The 20,051-nt window shown below is 43.4% G+C and overlaps 1 protein-coding gene across 3 annotated transcripts; it reads left to right on the top strand.

Moving 5' to 3' along the window:
* The first annotated feature begins 737 nt into the window (after positions 1 to 737).
* esrp2 (epithelial splicing regulatory protein 2) lies at positions 738 to 17,188 on the top strand. Of its 3 annotated transcripts, none has more exons than XR_003931803.1 (17): positions 738 to 1,182; positions 1,692 to 1,820; positions 7,909 to 8,022; positions 8,389 to 8,503; positions 8,614 to 8,709; positions 9,123 to 9,177; positions 9,817 to 9,927; positions 10,222 to 10,354; positions 10,611 to 10,653; positions 11,729 to 12,030; positions 12,238 to 12,471; positions 12,552 to 12,750; positions 13,392 to 13,593; positions 13,686 to 13,884; positions 14,170 to 14,198; positions 14,827 to 14,927; positions 15,884 to 17,188. XR_003931803.1 is itself a non-coding variant. In XM_030096398.1 (17 exons), the coding sequence occupies exons 2-16, from the start codon at positions 1,051 to 1,053 to the stop codon at positions 14,911 to 14,913; spliced, it is 2,151 nt and encodes a 716-aa protein (XP_029952258.1). In that variant the 5' UTR covers positions 738 to 861; positions 1,030 to 1,050; the 3' UTR covers positions 14,914 to 14,927; positions 15,884 to 17,188. The 3 variants fall into 3 exon arrangements, 2 of the variants coding, with proteins under 2 accessions (XP_029952258.1, XP_029952264.1); XM_030096398.1 differs by lacking the exon at positions 14,170 to 14,198 and having other exon boundaries at positions 738 to 861; positions 1,030 to 1,182; XM_030096404.1 differs by lacking the exons at positions 14,170 to 14,198; positions 14,827 to 14,927.
* The last annotated feature ends 2,863 nt before the right edge of the window (positions 17,189 to 20,051 follow it).

Genomic DNA, 20,051 nt, shown 5'->3' with positions numbered 1-20,051 from the left:
AAAAAATATTAAATTATTTTATACTAATTGGCTGTCAAACAATTCCATGTGCCACAGATAAAAATATGACTACTCTTTAATTTTTTTTACATGAATGAAGGACAGACAGACATGCATTTTATCTGAAACAGCGCAGCATTTCAAAACTTCTGAAATACTCAAAATGCTGAAAATATTTTAGAATACAGCATGCACATGTGTGTATGAGTTTTTTTTTCTTTTTCACTTTTTACAGTACTGAAAAAGATTAAACTAAAAGGTTGAATTTCAGAGTATGTGTTCAATATTGACAGATTTTTTTAAACGTATTTTTATTATCTTAAAACTGGAATATTGATTTGATCTCTGTGGAAATTGCTGTGTAAATACTTAGAAAACAGCCATGATTTAAGTGAAACCCTTACAGCAGTGATGCTCCCTTTGAGTTCAACACAGGTTTTTCCTGTAAAAAATCTCTTTTTGATGCTTTGGTTGGAATTTATGAAGAAGTGAATGGTTTCTATGAAAGATAAAGGCAGGACATACAGAGGTGTGTTTAATCTTTACCTGGTGAAGCGGCCTCATGGAGGCATTGTAGCTTTTCTCAACCAGAGTACTTCCTGAATCGATCCACCAATGAGATGACAGAGTTCCGTCGGAGTCCCGCCCTCACCTTGGCAAACCAGCCAATAGACGGCTCCGGTGGCCCTCTGCGAGCCACACAGGTAACTCGCGAGAAAAAAAAAAAGAAAGGAAAGCAGAAGGAGAAAAAAAAACTCCGGGGCTTGTTATGGAGTTCGTGTGAAAGCAACACGGATTTCCACCCTTCTTTACCAGTTAAACCAGTATCTCTGGATAGAGCACGCTCAAGTACAGCAACAGGTAGAGTCTCTGACCGCAAACTCCTCCGTGGCTCCTCTGAAAATAATCCCCCCGTGTCTCTCTCCGTTTATCTCAATTGAGTTTCCAGCCCTTTTGTTCGCTCTTCTTATCACTTGGAAAAGGTGAACCCTCGTGTTATTTTTATTTTAATCTTTGCTCTAATTGTAGTTTTTACCCTTGTGGTCCCTGATGGCTTCGCACAGTGATACTCTGGTGGTGTTCTTTGGGGCAACAGCTGGTGCAAATGGGGGTAAACTGGGTTCGGATGAGAGGGAAATAATTCTCTTGGTGTGGCAAATTGTGGATCTACATGAGAAAAAGGTACGGACCTTCTTCCTGACCCTTCCCTTCGTTGTACGGTTTCTTGTGTTGCCAGAGTGTTTGTGGCTGAATGTCTACCTGTAGTGACATTTGAATCAACATGGTGTGCTCTGTGTGACCGTCTGGACCTGCTTCTCCTCTCGTGCTGTGTTTCTATGTGTGTGTGTGTGTGTGTGTGTGTGTGTGTGCGTGCGTGCGTGTGCGCTAACTCGCCTTTCGCAGGTGTGAGTCCCAAATTTAATGTCCACACACCAAACGGAGAATAAACACACCACCTGTTTGGTTTAGCATGTCAGCTTTTCCTCATAAACCACGCTTCATTTACAATTCAGTGCTTGTTTGCAACTACATTGTCATTTTTTTTTGAGTTCATTTCCTCTGTGTGTGTGTGTGTTTGTGTGTGTGAGGGGGTTACAGACTGTAATTTACCTTGAATCAGACATGTTTTTTTTTTTTTTTTTTTTTGTCACACTTTATTCTGCACCATGAAATGCTAAATCTCTTCACAGGTTGGAAAGCTTCATAAATGTTTTGTAAAGCCTGACACTTTGGAGCTGACGGACCTGTGTAAAGAGGAGACGGGACTGGCTGTGGACAACCTCATCAATGCTGAGCCCCTGGACAAAGTCCTGCTACAGGTGAGGATCACACCATCTTCATAATAAAGCATTTTAACCACTCCTTCCAGGCACTGATGCACTGGTTTGATAATATAAACCCATCACTGTGCCATTGCCATGATTTATAAAAAAAAAACAAAAAGTGTTATTAAAAGTTTCCTCCTTCGCCTGGAGCGAGATGTGACACGACAAGTCTGACTGGGTATTAAGCTGCAAGGTGATGTGAGGAGTGTCAAATTTCAAATACGACCTTTTCACAAAACATGGTCTTCCACCTGGTAGAGATGTGTCATGGTTTTGGAGCTGACAGTTGAACGCCGCTGACAGTTTGTAGGAGCTGAGGATGGGCAGAGCCTGGGGTGTCTGGAGATAAGGAGCAGCCGCAGGTCTCGTCTTGTCTTGGCCTGATGCATGCTGCAGACATCTGGAAAGCAGAATGTTTACCTGTGGCCACACCTCTGTTTTAGGGTGCGTGACAGACAAGGGGGCCGTTCCTGGGCTTCGCTGTCGGTATTTATTTTTGACCAAGGCTTGAATTTGCGCACTCCGTCCTACCTGTCTGGAGATGTGTTTTGACAAAACTACTTATGTTGCCAAACGTGTTTTTCAGCCACTCTTGCAAGAGCTCCTGTTTGCATTGAGTGCACATTTTCTGCTCCTCCCATATACCCCTATTTTATGGTTGCCAAACCTCTCATTATCATCCTGTTGGCTTACACATTAGTGGTGCTGTGGTCTGAATGCAATGCTTGTTTGGATAATCGATCATCTTTGTTGTCTTAACCTTGTTGCCGAGGCTTCTGGAGTTTCGCGGGAGCGTCGTCTGAACGCTCATGTTGTTTTGGTCTCCGTTCAGGTGGGATTTCAGCTTCAGCCACAGCAGTTTGGATTGTGTGCTCAACTTTCAAACATTAACCCAGAAATCAGTTTGTCCTTTCCATACCTTTGTATGCCTTTCCAGTGTTATCCTTGATACATAGAGCAATTAAATGTTGGACATTTTTCAAAACCATAGCATTTAGAAGCATATGACACTCACAGCGGCTAACTATGGATGTAGGGGTTGATTCCAGTTTATTCCATGATCAAGGGAAACGGGCAGCTGCTTCTTGATTGGTGGGCGTGTTGTATCGACCTATGTGGTCAGTGCCCCCAAGGGCGTCCGCTGTTTTTCCTTGGTGAAAGATTCATAAAGGTGGTGGAGATTAGCATGTCTGTGTAACACTGGGATCCTAGCGGTCAGGTTTAGTGGGTGTGAAATGCACGATGTTTAGCTTTTGGATGCTCGACATTCTTTCATTATTTTACATGTGACATTAGTGCTCATTGTTCGGTGAAATCCAGTCTCTGTAGGCTCTATGTACCACTGGCACATTTTGCTAAATGTTTTCCAGTCAAAATAAACCAATTATAAAATAGGCTGGATACCATACACACAGAAAACACTTTGACCTTAAGTTGCTTTTATCACCACCGTAGCCTTCAGTCTCCCGTCATGTAGTATATTTGGTTGTTGTACCATAAAGATTAAGATCGTTGTGAAAAGTGCGAAAACAGTCAGAGAAATCTGAAGAACATTCGTTGGATGTTTGTCTCTGAGCTCCATTGCCTGTAAGTCATTATATGACAGCCTCACTGCTCAGACTTGGCGAGGACACGGCAGCGTGTTGCAGCCTGTGGAGAGTTGCGTGTGATCCTTCACGCACGTTGTGAAACTGAAACATCATGGCCTCTTTCAACCTACGTAAAGATTATTCACTCACTGGAGATTAAGATGATTAAGTGATCAACATTGGATTCTATTTACAAAGCAGCCAATCTGACACTTGTATCATGAGTCCCATCCATATGTTCTTGACATTGCTGAGCTTTAATTTTTTTAGCAAAAAGTCACATAAAATGACTCGAATCACTTATCAATCCATCGATAATTTCTTTTAGTTCATCATCAAGGCTATATTTCCACTAGTCAAGAAGAAGTCATTGTGTTTTTGTCGCGTAAAAAGACAAGCATTAAAACAAATGTGTGGTTTTCACTGAAATTCAATAGATAGAAGAATATTAAAGGTATAATGGATGATTTTCTCGAAAAAGTCTAAGCCAAACGTCTGTTACTCGCTTTTTGGAAAATGCGCATGCGCCAGACCATCCTGCCTGCTCTGCTGCTCCTACGAGCGCGCTTGACGGCGTTACGCAAGAATTTCTCCAGCGTGACTGACATGTTGGAGGACCAATAGTTGAGACTTGCATCACGCCATTCATTGGCTAAAACATCGTCCATTATACCTTTAAGGTTATCAAAAGGATCGAATGCACATGAACAGAAACTGTTTCTGTGTTGAAGGTGGACTTTCAATTCAGTGAGTGAACAGTAAGAAAATCAGCAGACTTTTATTGATTCAACCATTCAGTCCTTTCAGAAATGTGGCCTTTGCCCAGTCTATATGCACACATTCTCATGTAGTTTAGAGGGGAAAAGCAGATTTTTGGGCTCTCCCGCTGCTCCAGTTTGGTTCTCTAATCCCCTCACTTGCACACTGTTTTCTTTGATGCCGTGCACTGATACAGCTCTTCTCAGAAACACGTAGAATCATTAAAAGTAGGTATTTTGAGTTTTAAAATGTTACATGGTTCAGTATTTTTCAGCCTTAAGATTTTGTCTGTGGCTCATGAATGAGTGTCACTTGAATGGAAAGTATCACATATGTGAGTGTATTTAGTATTTAATGTCATCAAATCACCTTGGATTGTAATTTTGGAGACATTCAATTTTGGTCTTGCCATCTACTTGGATGTTTTCGACTTTGTGGCAAGAACTTTTTAATGTTACAACATCCAGCAGTGTGTAGCACATTTTTTTAAACTTTTTAGAGAATGTGAAGGAATTGTTGTGAACGTTGCTTCAGAACTGGTTTGTGATTTCCATCCTCGTGAGCCAGACCCGCAGTAGAACAACAGTCTTCTGATGAATGTACATCAGATTAGTCAAAGGGGGAAAAAAAAGCTTCCTAACACCGTGACTAAATCTTCATCATGTAAATTTACTGAAAGGCATCATGCTTTAATGGTCTCAACACTGTAATTGTTGTGTGTGTCAGTTTGGCCCAGACACAAATTCACGTTGTGTGACAAAATGCACCGTAGTGGAAGTGCTTGTGTTCACACTTGCCCAGTGGCTCAGCGCTCGCCGCTGCTCTTATCGGAGTTTGTATACTGAGCTGAGGTAAGGTGGTGGTGGCAGAAACAAACAGTCCGGCTACAGTGGAGAGTAAACTCTGATAGGGCCATGTTCAAAGGCCAGTTCCTCCCCCTCATCTGTGGAAATACCATTCAGAAGGAGAGAGAGAGAAAGAGGGAAACAGAGTTGCACCAGCACTATTTCACCCTGAAGTAATATCAGAAACAAGTGTTGTGCCTTACTAACTAAAATAAATTATGAATAATCTGAAGCAAGGGAGCAATATGACACAAATGATCCCAATATTAACAGCAACTCATGCGAGTGAAGCGCATTGCTGTTGTTAAATGTATTTAGCATTGGTTTACATTGCTAAAACACACGAGTGTATTGGGGGCTTTTAACGCCGAGGAGCATGGCAAAAGAGGGTGTGTTGCTATTGTGCTGACATTTGCTTTTCTTTCAGTAATCCACTTTCAGCAAAAGGCCAAGGTGGAGCTGTATGCACAGCTATGAGCAAATATTAGTGCAGAGTTTCCAATGTGCTGCTAATGTTGATCTAGAAAACTTGCAAATATCATAGTTTGTGTGGTCCGCCTGGACAGCAGGCTGAATCTTTGCAACACCTGAAAAAAAACCTTCTCTCATTGTTCTGTCAAGCGTCAGCTCACTGGTAAGGCAAAGGCCTCAAGACAAACTGATACTACTTTGTAAGCTTTTCCAGTTTAAAGAGAGACATATTTCATTCATTTTTGTTATGAAATTCACTGCTCTTCTGTTTGTACTTCAGTGTTTCGCGACTCTTCTGTGTCTTTTTGTCCAGCTTTCCAACCCCCCCCTCCTAGCCAAGCCAAAAGCATTTGTCCCACCTCAATACCTCTTTGCCGCCGCCAGATAGTCCTGAGTGTCTCTCCAGCTGTTACGAAGCGTGCCTCAACACGCTGGTCTAATACTCCGTCTCACCATATGAAGGTCTGTCATAGCGCCAGTGGCCATGTGAAACTCTCCAGCCTCTGAGTTTCAGGTGGTCCCAGATCCTGGCGGTTTAACTGCTCTTAACCAGCCGACCTTGAGTCTGCAGGCTCTAAAGAAAGGCGCCTGATGGATTGGTGGAGTGAGGAAGAACACAATAGTCTCATGTTTGACTCCATATTGCACGGTTGTGGTCATCCAGAGAAGTTCAAGGGCTCGTGGCTTTAGAGAAGATTCGGGGTGACTTTACAGCACAGTGGTCTGTTGTCCATGCATCTGATATTTATTTCACATCTTTACCGAAGTCTTCCTGGTTTAAAACTCATTTATGAAATGTTTGACACACACATGACAGTGCATTCATGGGTAACCTAGACGTGGCGAAATTTCCCATTTCTTCATCGGAGAAAGTGTTTCTAAAGAAGTCGAGCTTTTAGCTCACCTCTGAAAGTTGAAGAGCTCCCAGAAGCAGCTCTGTTTCTCAGCATGCCTGTCGTGTCGGTCAACGTTAAGAAATGAACTCGCTCTTTGCAAAAAAATTTTGTTTTCAGCTTATTTTTGCTATATTAAAACCATAAGTTATGACATTCGCTCCCCAAACTTTGGTGAGATAGACCATCTGCAACTATAAAGCTTTAAAAGAATGATTCCTCGATATGTTGATGATAGACTGTCCAAATCAGACTTAAATCTTTTCAGGGGAACGTTTCCTCTTCCAGTTCATTTGTTGATGGTCTGTCGGCGTGTTAGTGTCCTTGAGCTTGAAACTGAACTACAGAAGGCTCCAAATGCTGTGTAAACACCTTGTACAGTAGTTGTTTTATTAGTATTTACAAAATAAAGCGTAATCCTGACTCAATGCTTTTCCGCTAAACCCCAGGAGTAAATGTTGGGGATTGTCCTTGACAAACTCTAGAATTTAGGTTTTCTATTTTTATCTGCTTAAACTCATGTGAGACCAAAGTAAATGAATCCTTGAAACATTCAGCAAGAGAAGAGCGGCTGTGTGTGACGGCCCAGACACGTGCAGCAAGGCAAATGATCCCTGTGCTTCTGGTCTGTTTGTCAGTGTTTCTGTGATGCTGCAGAGTTGGAAAGATGTTCTGAAACAGGTTCAACCACAGACAGCCTGAGGTTTTTTTTTTTTTTTACACACAGTGTCAGAGAAAATGCAAAATGAACTTTCTTCTTCTCTGTTTGATTTATTTAGCATCCTGAGAGCACCAGAGATGTACAGGATAATATTATTCTTGTTTACCACCTCCAGACAAGCAGAGAGTGACATCGTGTTTTAACAGCTAAGTTCATCAAATCCTTCAGATGAAGCAAATGTTTCAAACTTTAGACATTCTGCCATTAGGCTGTGTTTTGAAATCACTTTAAAGTCCTAATGACATAATTATGCAAGTTGCAGTAATTCTGGTTGTACTGAGGTTTCATGTATGTTGACACAACACAAGTCGTGGGCCTCACTGACTGAGTGTCATATATATATAAAGGAACATATGTGGGAGGTGCTGGTATTCCGGCTGCCGTCGCCTTCGCAGTTTAAAGTGGAGACGGGCAGGTCGGACTTGTACGGGATGTTTTGTCATCCTGTCTCTGCTGTGAATGTTGGTTGTGCAAAGAAAAAAAAAAACAGCTGTGATCCTGGTGATTAGTGGTGCGATCATTCCTTTCCTTTGTCTGCCCTCCTCCCTCTGAGCAAACACCAAAACCTGTTTGACAAGACTCGCTCCTCCTGACAATCAGTCAGATGTCAGGAACATGAAAACCTTCACTTTCCATCCTTCAGATGCCAAATCCTCACAAGTCTTTTAAACTCCGTATTAACTCACAACATGTTTGCTAATCAACACGAAATAATCCAGAATAAATTTGTTTTTCTTTTCACTTTGCGTTGACACTTCTGCTTTCCTGTGTTATAATCTGGTTTCTCTGTCTTTGCTGATCCAGTTCCAGCAGACGGTGTCCTCAGAAGTTAAATTCCTCGGCAGGAGCTCTTACACACTGTGTGTGAACAGTCCCAACGTCATCCGACAGGCTCTTCATCCTGAAGCCTCCAAAAAGGTCATTAATCCCGTCCATTGGTCAATAACCTGAATGGAAAGGCACGATCCACCTTCAATGTTAAAGTTTGGAGTTTTAATAAAATGTTGCTGTGTTTTAATTTTTTTCTTTTTTCTTACGGCAATTTTTTTAAGTGTGCTTATCGGCAGTCAATAATACTGTATTGGTGTTAAATAGTTTAAAGGATTTTATTGATGTGAGAGTGATTTTACATTTGCGAGTAATTCTATTTATCCTGTTTTTGCCTAATTTTCTTTTTGCTGTCTTATTATGCATGCATGCAAAAATCTGTTTTATTATGTTTACTCTATATCCAGACAAACACACACAGTCATGGTATTTATTTATTTATTTTTTTAATTTCAGAATTTGGTACTCCCTGAATGCTTCTTTACATTTTCGGACGTGAGGAAGGAGTTTCTAAAATGCTGTCCAAACGCCGGCCCCGTGCAGAAGCTCACGCTTGCCTCCATGTTGGAATGTATCCTTTGCCGGCCTTCTTGCCAAATGAGAATATTTACAATATTTTAATCAAAAACGGTGCCAGAAAAGCAGCTTAAAGCGTTGAGCAGCCTTAACTGAGGCGCTCAGATGTGGGGCTTGCTGCAGTGTCGGAGCAGTCGTTTGGGGAGCGGGAGGTGAGCAGCATGGTGCAGCTCGTACTCTGCATCCTGGCTGAACCCCACAGTGAGTATCGCCGTCCTTCCAGCTGACGCTCCGCGACAAAGTGGGGTGTAAGCATTCTTTCCTATAAACTCCTTTGAATGTTCTTTTAATCCTAATGAGTTATAAATCTTAACGCAGTTGTTTTTTAAATTTTTTTTTTAACATTTTTCCTGTAATCAGCAAAAAGTCTTTCCTGTCATCAGACAATTTACTGCACACAAGCCCAGATGAATCAGGCTTTGATGTGATGTTTTCCATATCGACCGTGGCAGTCGCCTCTGGCTTCACCCCTCTATTAGCAGTAAAACATGTCTTTGAGTTTTGAGCATTCCTGCATTCCTCTAACTCATCACACCAATCAGCCAAACCTTTTCACTGTGCGTTACAAGACTTTGCGTTTGACCAACAACAAACTGACAGTCACTTTGTTTCAGATCACAAGTTCTCCTGTGCTGAGATGGTGAAGTACAAGTTCGACTCCGGCACGTGGTGCGTATGACCAGACACTCTGCCGCTCTCAGTCCCTCGCAGCCCGTCGAGCCTGCAGTGCTGCTCCGGGCCGACAACCGGCTGCACTCGCATCTCAGGCCTCCAGCTTGTAGCATTGATTACAGCAACAAGGAAGCCACAAGTGTGTTATTAAAGCTGTCCAACTTTGCCATCAAGTGCTTACCTGGATATCTAGTAGCAGGGCACCAAATCCCGCCGTTCTCAGAAAGCTAAAAGCCCGTCACCTTGACAACCCCCCTGACATTTAATCATGGGAGTATGTTTGTGGTTTAAGCTGTGACTGTGAGTGGCCTGTGTGTCTGCAGCCAATTTGTCCCAACTTAACAAGAGAGGTGGAGCGGGACGGTTTTATTCCAACTTGACATTTAGCTTTAAAAATAAATAAATAAATAAATGAAATAAAGGGGGTTCAGTGTGATGAACTCAGAAGTTTCTCATTGCTTTTCAGTACATCAAAGATATACTGAATGTTGGTGTTTAATACTGTGGATGTTGTCTGCATGTGAATTTTCCTCCTTTTTATATTTTGTCAAGTGTATTTGAAGCACTTTGAGTTCTATTTGAATGCCCGAAAGGTGCTATATGTAAGGATTTTTGTTTATTTCCCCCATAATGCAGCAGTAAGACGGAGCCGGTGGACAGTGAGACTGTGATCAGAGCGCGGGGGCTTCCATGGCAATCCTCAGACCAAGACATCGCTCGCTTCTTTAAAGGACTCAATATTGCCAAGTATGTTGGACTTGGTTCACGCCCTCTAGCAGCAACTTTATAGGAACTGAACTGTATAAGTTTGTCATGCTTTTATTACTGATGTTTGTTCAGAGGATTATTTCTTTAATTTCAATGAATTTTGCAAGACAACAAAAAGTATCCGACTAGCATTTTTTCTTTTCTTTTCAACGGCTATTTTGGGTATTGGCGTCAACTTAGTCCTGATGTTTTCCTGCTACTCATGTTAGGAAAAAAACTGAGTTCAAAGAGAATGGATCTGTGATGGCTCATGAAGGTGTCTGTGTGTTTCAGAGGTGGCGTGGCCCTGTGTCTCAACGCTCAGGGCCGCAGGAACGGCGAAGCTTTAGTTCGCTTCATCAACTCGGAGCACAGAGACTTGGCTCTGGAGCGCCACAAACATCACATGGGCAGCCGCTACATAGAGGTTTGTTTCTGTTTATTTTGCTCAAACTGTGACCGCGATGTGATGATTTCACTGTGTTTGAAACAAATGCTGTTTGCTAAGATAAGATGTATTTGTGTCCTGAACTAAACTACATAACTTAACGATTTAGGCTTTGTTGCTGTGGGGAATATTATAAAGATCTCTGGTTAAACTTTAAAGGAGGAAGTAGTTCTGTGTTACCTCTCTTTGAGTTAAGCTCTTCTAAGGCTCAAACCGGTTTTCTTTTCTTTTGCAGGTCTACAAGGCCACAGGAGAGGAATTCCTTAAGATTGCAGGAGGTCAGTTTTCAGATTTTCTTTTTGCCTGGCCCTGGGTCTTTTATGGTCGTGGACAGACTTTTTGTTAGTGTGAGGTTAATATTCTCTTTGGTGACTTCCCTGCATCTTTGAGGTGGGGGGAAACGCAAACAAGCCTCCGTTCTCACTTCTCACTTATAGCAGGTGCAGTCTCTCGGTGTCTATGAAATAAAGCACCTCTTTTTGCTCTTTGGGTTTCTCTCTTGTTACCTGTGTCTTTGCAACATCCCACTGACTCTGCAGCAGCTTATCTCCGCCTCATGAAAGGCTCTTTGTGAGGCGCTTCCCCCCGTCGCCCCCACCGTCCCTTCCTCACCTCCTTTTCCATGGGCCAAACCCTCGGAGGCCAGTTGGAGAGAAATTTCACTCCGAGCTCACAGCAGCTCACCTGTTCAGTTGAGCCTGCAGCTCCGCTCCCCCGAGGCAGAGAGGGCTGATGCCTGGTGAAAGGAGCAACTCAGTGCTGATAAAAAGGGGGTGTGAAGAGACAAAAGCAGGGCCCGAGGCCTCTGGATCACTGAGGTGCAGTCAGCAGTAGCACAGGACAGAGATGGCCAACAAAGAAACACAGTTGCTCGAGGCAGATAACCTCCAGTGGCAGCCAGTCAGACTCTGGACTTTACTCAGATGAGTTAAGATCAATACAGATTGACAGCAGACTGGACTTTAGGCCAATTGTTCAAGCAGACTACTATATTGCAATAACCAGCGTGAAGCCAAGCGTGTAAATAAATACACTGTAGAACGTGCAAATAAAGGAGCAACTTTGCAGAAACAATGTGGTGCATTTGACAACAAATGATTTCTTCAACTTGTTCCTCTCAGGATCCTGCACTCTAAATCTGACTGAGACGCACCGAGGGGCAATTTAGAGTCACCAATTAACTTCAAATTCATGTTTTTGACCTCGGGGAGGAAGCCGGAGACTCGATTGTGGGGAAAACATGCAAACTCAAACAAATTTGCAAGATTAGCAATAAAAATGTAAACCTGAATGAAGACTAAAAAGTGTCCTGAAGCTCCAAATACATGTAACTGGCGTTCTCTGTGACCACAGGCACTTCGAACGAGGTGGCCCAGTTCCTGTCCAAGGAGAACCAGGTGATTATCCGCATGCGGGGGCTGCCGTTCACGGCCACGTCCCAAGAGGTGCTGTCCTTCCTCGGTCCCGAGAGCCCGGTGACGGACGGTTCTGAGGGTCTGCTCTTCGTCAAATACCCCGACGGACGGCCCACCGGCGACGCCTTCGTGCTCTTCTCCTGTGAAGAGTACGCACAGAACGCCCTGAAGAAGCACAAACAGATCCTGGGGAAGCGTTACATCGAGCTGTTTCGCAGCACGGCGGCCGAAGTGCAACAGGTACACCTGCCGCTACACTGAGAAAAATATCAAAATAAATGAGCCAAGACAGAAGAAGAGGAAAACTTGGCTATTTTTTTTTAATAGAACAACAAACATACAGCAAACAACAACAAATCAAATGAGAGCAAATACTCAGCTGATGACAGTTATATTCAAACTGAACAGATCATTCATTCTTCATTCCTGAATGAATTTGTGTTTCAGGTCCTGAACCGGTACATGTCTGCCCCCCTGATCTCCACCCTGCCCTCCTCCCCCATCATGCCCATGCCGGTCCTTTCCACGCCGCCCTTCCTTCCGGCGGCCAGCAGCACTCGGGACTGCATCCGCCTGCGCGGTTTGCCCTACACCGCCGGCATCGAAGACATCCTGGAATTCATGGCCGAGCACACCGTCGACATCAAGCCTCACGGAGTCCACATGGTCCTCAACCAGCAGGTGAGGGCGGAGGGCGTCCGCCGGCCCCATCTTTTATGTCCGAAGTCACGCGTCCTTCATCCGTTGCCCTCCGTCCGCAGGGCCGGCCGTCCGGCGACGCCTTCATCCAGATGAAGTCACCTGACAAAGCGTTCATGGTGGCCCAGAAGTGCCATAAGAAGACGATGAAGGATCGATACATCGAGGTCTTCCAGTGCTCCACGGAGGAGATGAGCATCGTCCTGATGGGAGGAACGCTGAACCGCAGCGGCCTCTCTCCTCCACCCTGCAAACTTCCCTGTGAGTGAACGCCGCCGAATACCTGGCTGTGATGTTGAAGTTTGATTAATGGTCTTTGTTTTCTGTTGTATCTGTATGGAAATGTAGCCAGCTATTCAGTACAGAGCCAGTGAGTGCTTATTAGAATTCTATTGTTTTGTTTGTTTTCCCTCTGCAGCTCTTTGCTACACTTAGTTTAATACAACATCTTTAGCAGGAAATGCTAAACTAAAATCTGGATCAGGGCTAAGTAGTGGTTACGCAAGACACCTGTAAAGTTCAACAGTTGATGGCACCAGTGGTTGCTGCTGTTTAGTTGGCGGGAAGATATATATAAGCATGTCATATCTCGGCGTAACAGTTTTTTCCCTCTGGAGCTCTGATTCATGTTCAGAGCGTCTGAATGAAGCGCTTCTCTGTGCACTTTGCTCAGTGACAGCTCATATCGGTCCTGCTGATAAAGATTAGATTGGCTCCACGGGGAAACTAATTTTCACATTCACCTTTTCAAAGCAGCTTTCATTTCATTTGTGGCGATCTATCGTCCAACCCTTTCATGCTGCAGTCGAGCTGGTAACAACTCATGCTGTGTCGGTGTTAAATTGATGAACTTGTTGGATCTGGTATGTGTGCTCTATGAATTCCTCCGCTCCTCTCTGCAGGCCTTTCTCCCCCCACGGCCTATGCTGCTTTCCCCACCCCGCCCGCCATTCTGCCCGAGGCGGCCCTCTACCAGCCCCCCCTGCTGGCTGCTCCCAGACCTCAGGCCGCTGCGCACACCCCCGCTCACACCCTGGCCTACTACCCCCCTCAGCCCCACCTGTATATGAACATGAACATGAACTACACCGCTTACTATCCGAGGTCAGCGCAGCGCCAGCAGCAGCGTCACTCTTTAACTTTATTTTTTAAAGGCGTTTCTTTACCAGCTGTCCTCTGCTCCGTTTGCTCTCCAGCCCTCCAGTCTCTCCTTCCACAGTGGGCTACTTCGCAGCTCCGTCGGGGGCGATGGCGGCAGCAATGGCCGCTCAGCCTCACCACGCTGCAGCGGCTGCCTCTCCTGTCCTGCCCCAGCCAGGTGCCCTGGTTCGAATGCAGGGTCTGCCGTACAATACGGGAATCAAAGACATCCTCAGCTTCTTCCAGGGATACCAGGTGAGCACACCAAGCTCTATGTAGCTAAAGCATTGTGTGTACATATATTCCATATACAGTGGTGGTGAATTGTAATGTTTTGAGGTTTTATTACAGTGTTTTGTGAGTTCCCACCTCAGCGTGGTGCGTTGTCTGCTCTTGGACCGTTGAGCACATTTCCATTGGTGGTTTACATTTAAAAAAAAAAAATGAAATAAGATCACAGTACTATTCAATTAAGGGACATGTATGCACTTGTGCTCTCCTCCCCCCCTCTCCTTTGCTTCCCATATTTATTGCTGCCAGTCCAAGCTAGGTGGAGTCCCCTGAAGCAGGTATGAACCCTGACAGGTGTGGCTGCAGAGAATTATCTCGTGTAGGAGGCAGAGAGGTGGGGCTCCAGGTGGAGGTTCTGGATCCTAGTTGTTGTTGGGGCATGGATGTTGGGTCTGCTTTTTGGGCCTTCTATAGCTCATGTCATTTATTACCGCCTCATAATTTGTAGTGTAAAGCATCTTCTGTGCTGCACTGTGGAGAACGTAACAGGAATACATTAGATGAGTGTATACTGTGTGTGTGTGAGCTGACTCATTCTGACTGTTGGCTGAACTACTGCAATTGTATCCTGGGTGGAGAGAGAGAGTGTGTGTTTTTCTGGCTCTCACAGTGGCCCTGGGTGAGAAAAGCGTTCCCACACCGTCACTGGTGTCTTTTCCATGCATTGCTGTGTCTCATTACCCAGCGGAGTTCTAGTGAAGCCTTGTCAGACGGCGTTTGGTGTGTTTGGTTTGGTGTGTTTTTGCCTTGCTCCTTGAAAAAACACATTTCTTAAGTTTTTTCTTTCTCTCTCTTTTTTTTTTTTTTTTTTTTTTTTTTTTTTTTTTGAGTTGTACATCTGAAGCTTTGTCCTGTGGTGTGTGAATAAAGACACTGACTGTGTGTTCATCGTTATGCTGTCTGTAGTACGCCCCTGACGAGTACAGCGGCATGGTTCAGATGAGCGAACAGGCCAGGAGTCTGATTCAGCCCAAAGAATGGCTCTGTCTTTAGGGAGTCCCGCCAAGGTAAGAGGAGCCTCCGGAGCAGAGCAGCGCCGGGAGAGAGGCGGCCTTCACCTCTACTTTAATACCGTTTAGTTCTCTGGTGCTTCTGCCTACTAACTTTAAAATGCCTGGTCAGTACTGAGGTGGGGGTTGGTTGTGGAAATACAACGATGATCAATTAATGATGCATACTTCAACTTTAAACTTGAGATTTACATGAACTTCAGCAGGTTTCCAATGCAGAATGATTGATGCCAAGAAGCTTTGTCACAACAAATAATCCACCAAACACGAATTCCTGTCTTTCTTTCTCTGTTGGTGCTGACCTGGCATGCTGGCCGCTGCTTTTCAGTCACGTCTGCTCCAAAGTAAATCTTTCCTGCTGGTCTCAGTCCCGCAGAGAAGGCTGAGGAAACGCACAGAACATCGCAGTCTGTGAGGAAGTGTGTAAAGTCTGATTTTACTGTCATGTTTTTGGCCTTTTGACATCGTTGTCTTCATCACTTCTGGCAGGAAGTTTGTTTTGGTGTTGCCATGATTACAGGAAAAACAAACTTCTAATAATAAATCCATAAATACTGTCAGTTTAGTGACAGTTTTAAAACAACAATACACAGTTAACAGACTCTTGATAAATTTTTCCAGTCTGAACAATTATCATGCATGTGATTCAAATCATGGCGGCTCCTTCACCGCCTCTGGCTTCTTGGACTTTCCTGGTGTTCCCGCTGCAGCCTGGGTTTGGTGCGGCAGCGTTTGCATGCAGACTAACCGGTGTGGCGCAGCTCCTCCTCTGCTGTTGATCCTCCAGTTCTGATGGTTTCTTACCGGACTGGTTTGATGGGATGACTCCAGCCTGGTGCAGCTGTCCTCCTCAGACCTGTGGGCGCCCCCTGGTGTCTTCCCGCCGCATCTGTCTTCAAATCCCAGAGTTTTGAATTATTATCCTTTTGTTTCCGTGTGTCTTTTCTCCGCAGCTCCAGCCAGACACCGTTTTCATCCTGTATAACTTCAGCGGGCAGTGCAGCGGCGAGGCCTTGATCACCTTCCCTAGCGAGGAGCTCGCCAGGCAGGCCGTCGCCGAGCGCTCCAACCGCCTCTTCTACGGCCAGCAGGTTCACCTGGTCCTCTGTAACTGACCCTCGACCCGCCCCTCCCCGCCCGCAGCAGCCCCCCCTACAGCTCCAGAGTCCAGCGCCATGAAAACACCCTCCACGATCCGCTCTTGCTGACGCGCACGCCGCCTGTCCCGACACTCCTGAAGCCGCTTTGGGAGTTTGGTCGTCCACTCAGGAACCAGCTGAGGCCCTTGGTGGACGTTACATGTAGCATTTCTGTGTATTTGCGGCAGCTGCAGCAACTGGTTTGTGGAGCCCGGACCCCCCCCAACATGCGAGTACGTTTAAACCCCCTCCGTCAGCCCATCCATCCCACAGCGGAGCGTACAGACGTTCACCCCGAGAAACCCCGGACTGGACAAACCACTTCCTCACAATCTTTTGCTTTATTTTTGTACATTTTCGCTCTTTACCATGACGAGATCTCGACTCTTGTGTTGATGAACGGTTGTGTTATATCTACGTATGTGTGTATGTGTGTGTGCTGGCTCAGTGCGATGTTGTCGAGAGAGAATAAGCCATAAAGACTACTGAAACGGAGTACACCGGTACTCTGGACACTGTCCCGAATGAACATGAAGTCTGTTTGTGCTTCAGGGATGACGAGCAGCTGTTCCACTAGACCACAGCTGAGAACCAGCTAAACTCTAACTTACTTTTTCTTCTGTACAAAGCATTTATTTGACATTTGTCATGGTATTTCCACTTTTTTTTTTTTTTTTTTTCAAGCACTACACATTTTTTTTCCCGATCAAAGACTTGGGGAACAAAGCCAAATTAATTCTATTTTTATTAATAAATAATATCTTTGTTTCTATAAACTGAGGTCTAGATGTTGAAGGTCGAATGACCGAGACGCTTCTCATATTGATGGATTGTAGCTTCTGTGTCTTTTCTGTTGTCGTTTCCAGACTTGTCCGCCAGTCTGTGCTTTCGTTCCTGCCTCCAGAGTACTGCGTTAAAGCTGCATGACTTTCCTTCCTGCGACAGGCCTACATTACCCAGAGTGCAATACTGGCAGGGATGAGGCCAGTGGTCAGCCTCTGGCGGCAGAGGATGTATTTTCTTTTGCGCGCAAGTTTGACACTTGCATGAGTTTAGATCTGTGTAAAGACTGTAAACAGTAAAAAGAAAAAAAAGAAAAATAAACATGTTGAAGATCTGTATGTGTGTGGGTGGGGGTTTATTTTCCACACAAAAGATACAAATTGATTTTTTTTATAATTAAGGCCTTAAATGGCATTGAAATCATTAAATTTTATTAACAGTGACATTAAAAATTCTGTATTTTTTAAGAGAAAGATTCAATACAAACTGTATTTGGGTAGATATGTATATCCACGTGAACATATGTTGCCGTTGCGATAAATGTTTTTGGCCGTGAAGGTTTCTTATACATATTTAAAAAAAAAAAAAAAAAAACAATCACTTTGGGGCTTTAAAAATTTTAGTGTCACAGTATCAAATTCGACTGTCGGATTTCTGAAGAAAATCTGGGTTATTCTAGATCATGTGGAAATAAACTCTATAAAATTTGTCCACGGGACTGACCTGGATAAGCCGCTGCTCTAACTTCAGCTGAAACATTATCTGTTGTTACGCTTTATAACACTTTTACAAAAAGTCACATATTAGTTCAGTTAAAATCATTTTCAGGAAAATTACATTTTATATATTCAAAGCATTTTTATTCCATAATTTGCTTCAATAAATTTAACCAAACTTTTTGTTAAAGTACCTTTTGATTAAATATAGACAAAATTGTTGGTACCCTTTGTTTAATGAAAGAAAAAATTACAGTGGTAAGAGAAACAACTTGAATCTGACAAAAGTAGTAATAAATAAAAATTCTATGAAATTTAACCAATGAAATTCAGACATTGCTTTTCAACCGTCCTTCAAGAGAATTATTTAAAAAAATAAACTAAAAAAAAATCATGGTACCTCTAGAAATGACTGAAAATTATGTGACTAAAGGGACATGTGAATCCAAGGTGTGTCCACTGATTGGCATCACAGGTGTCTACAATCTAGTAATCAGTCAGTGGCTCATATATAGAGCAACAGGTAGTCCCATGAAGTGTACCACACTCAACATGGACCAGAGGAAGCAAAGGAAAGACTTGTCTCAGGAGATTAGAAAGAAAATTATAGACAAGCATGTAAAACATTTAAAAGGTAAAGGCTATAAGACCATCTCCAAGCAGTCTGATGTTCCTGTGACTGCAGCTGCACATATTATTCAGAAATTTAAGATTCATGGGACTGTAGCCAACCGTCCTGGATGCGGCAGCAGGAGGACAATTGATGACAAATCAAAGAGACGGATAATATAAATGGTAACAAAAGATACCAGAAAAACTTCGAAAGAGTTCAAAGGTGAACTTCAAGCTCAAGGAACATCAGTGTCGGATCGCACCATCCGTCGCTGTTTGAACCAAAGTGGACTTCATGGCAGACGACCAAGGAGGACACCATTGTTAAAAACAACTCATAAAAAAGCCAGACTGGAATTTTCCAAACTACATGTTGACGAACCACAAAGCTTCTGGGAGAATGCCCTCTGGACAGATGAGACAAAAATGGAAGTTTTTGCTAAGGCACATCAGCTCTATGTTCACAGAAGGAAAAATGAAGCATATCAAGAAAAGAACACTGTCCCTGCTGTGAAACATGGAGGAGGCTCTGTTATGTTCTGGGGCTGCTTTGCTGCTTCTGGCACAGCGTGTCTTGAATCTGTTCAGGGTACAATGAAATCTCAAGACTATCAAGGGATTCCAGACAGAAATGTGCTGCCAGTGTCAGAAAGCTTGTTCTCAGTCGCAGGTCATGGGTCTTGCTACAGGACAATGACCCAAAACACACATCTAAAAACACCCAAGAATGGCTAAGAGGAAAACATTGGACTGTTCTCAAGTGGCCTTCTGTGAGCCCTGACCTAAATCCTATCGAACATCTTTGGAAGGAGCTGAAACATGCCGTCTGGAAAAGGCACCCTTCAAACCTGAGGCAACTGGAGCAGTTTGCTCAGTGGCCAAAACAACTGCTGAAAGGTGCAGAAGTCTCATTGACAGTTACAGGAATCGTTTGATTGCAGTGATTGCCTCTCAACAGGTTGTGCAACTAAATATTAAGTTGAGGGTACCATCATTTTTGTCCAGGCCTGTTTCATGAGCTTTATATATATATATATATATATATATATATATATATATATATATATATATATATATATATATAATTCTGTTGAAGCATGGTTGAAAAGCATTGTCTGACTTTCATTGGTTAAATTTGATAGAATTTTTATTTATTGCTACTTTTGTCAGATTCAAGTTGTTTCTCTGACCACCGTGAATTTTTCTTTCATTAAATGAAGGGTACCAGCAATTTTGTCCACTCCTGTGTGTGTATGTATGTATATATGTATAAATATTTGCAAACTAAGCTTGGGTAATTTAACCTTAAAAGCAGGTGTTGTTTTATCTGTCATCATTTTATCTGATATAATTGAAATGTTACACATAAAGTTGCATATTAAAATAAAGGCGTAACTTTAAAACTACTTTTGAAGTTGACTTAATTTTCGTTCACAAGATATGATACGAGGACAATGACTTCCTTCTTCCGTTATAGCTGTATTGACACAAAACATTTTATAGTCTGATTTCAAGTAGCTAGGAAGAAAAAAAGTACTATAACCAGGTGGTGAGTGTGGGTGAATGGGTCCAGTTCGGTGGAAGAAACCACTCATTATTTGTTCCTTCCAATAAATATGGCTCATAACTGTAGAAAAATGAACATGTTTTTGTTCAATGAGAATATAAATCTGCAGGAAGTAACAGGAATGTGAACTGTACATATAAAAAGTAAATATTGATCCTTACACTGCGGTAAAACTGCTTCACCGCTTCATATGGAAGTGACCTGTCAATACAGCAGAATCCAGATCCAAGCATCAGATATGGAAACAAGTGTCCACTAAGCAACACCGAGGGACAGCAACACTTTCTATTCAGAACTCTGTGCA

Source organism: Salarias fasciatus, chromosome 1 (assembly GCF_902148845.1).
Source record: "Salarias fasciatus chromosome 1, fSalaFa1.1, whole genome shotgun sequence".
Classification (NCBI taxonomy): Eukaryota; Metazoa; Chordata; class Actinopteri; order Blenniiformes; family Blenniidae; genus Salarias; species Salarias fasciatus.
The sequence above is the reverse complement of the archived record's forward strand: the minus strand, read 5'-3'. Positions and strand labels throughout refer to the sequence as shown.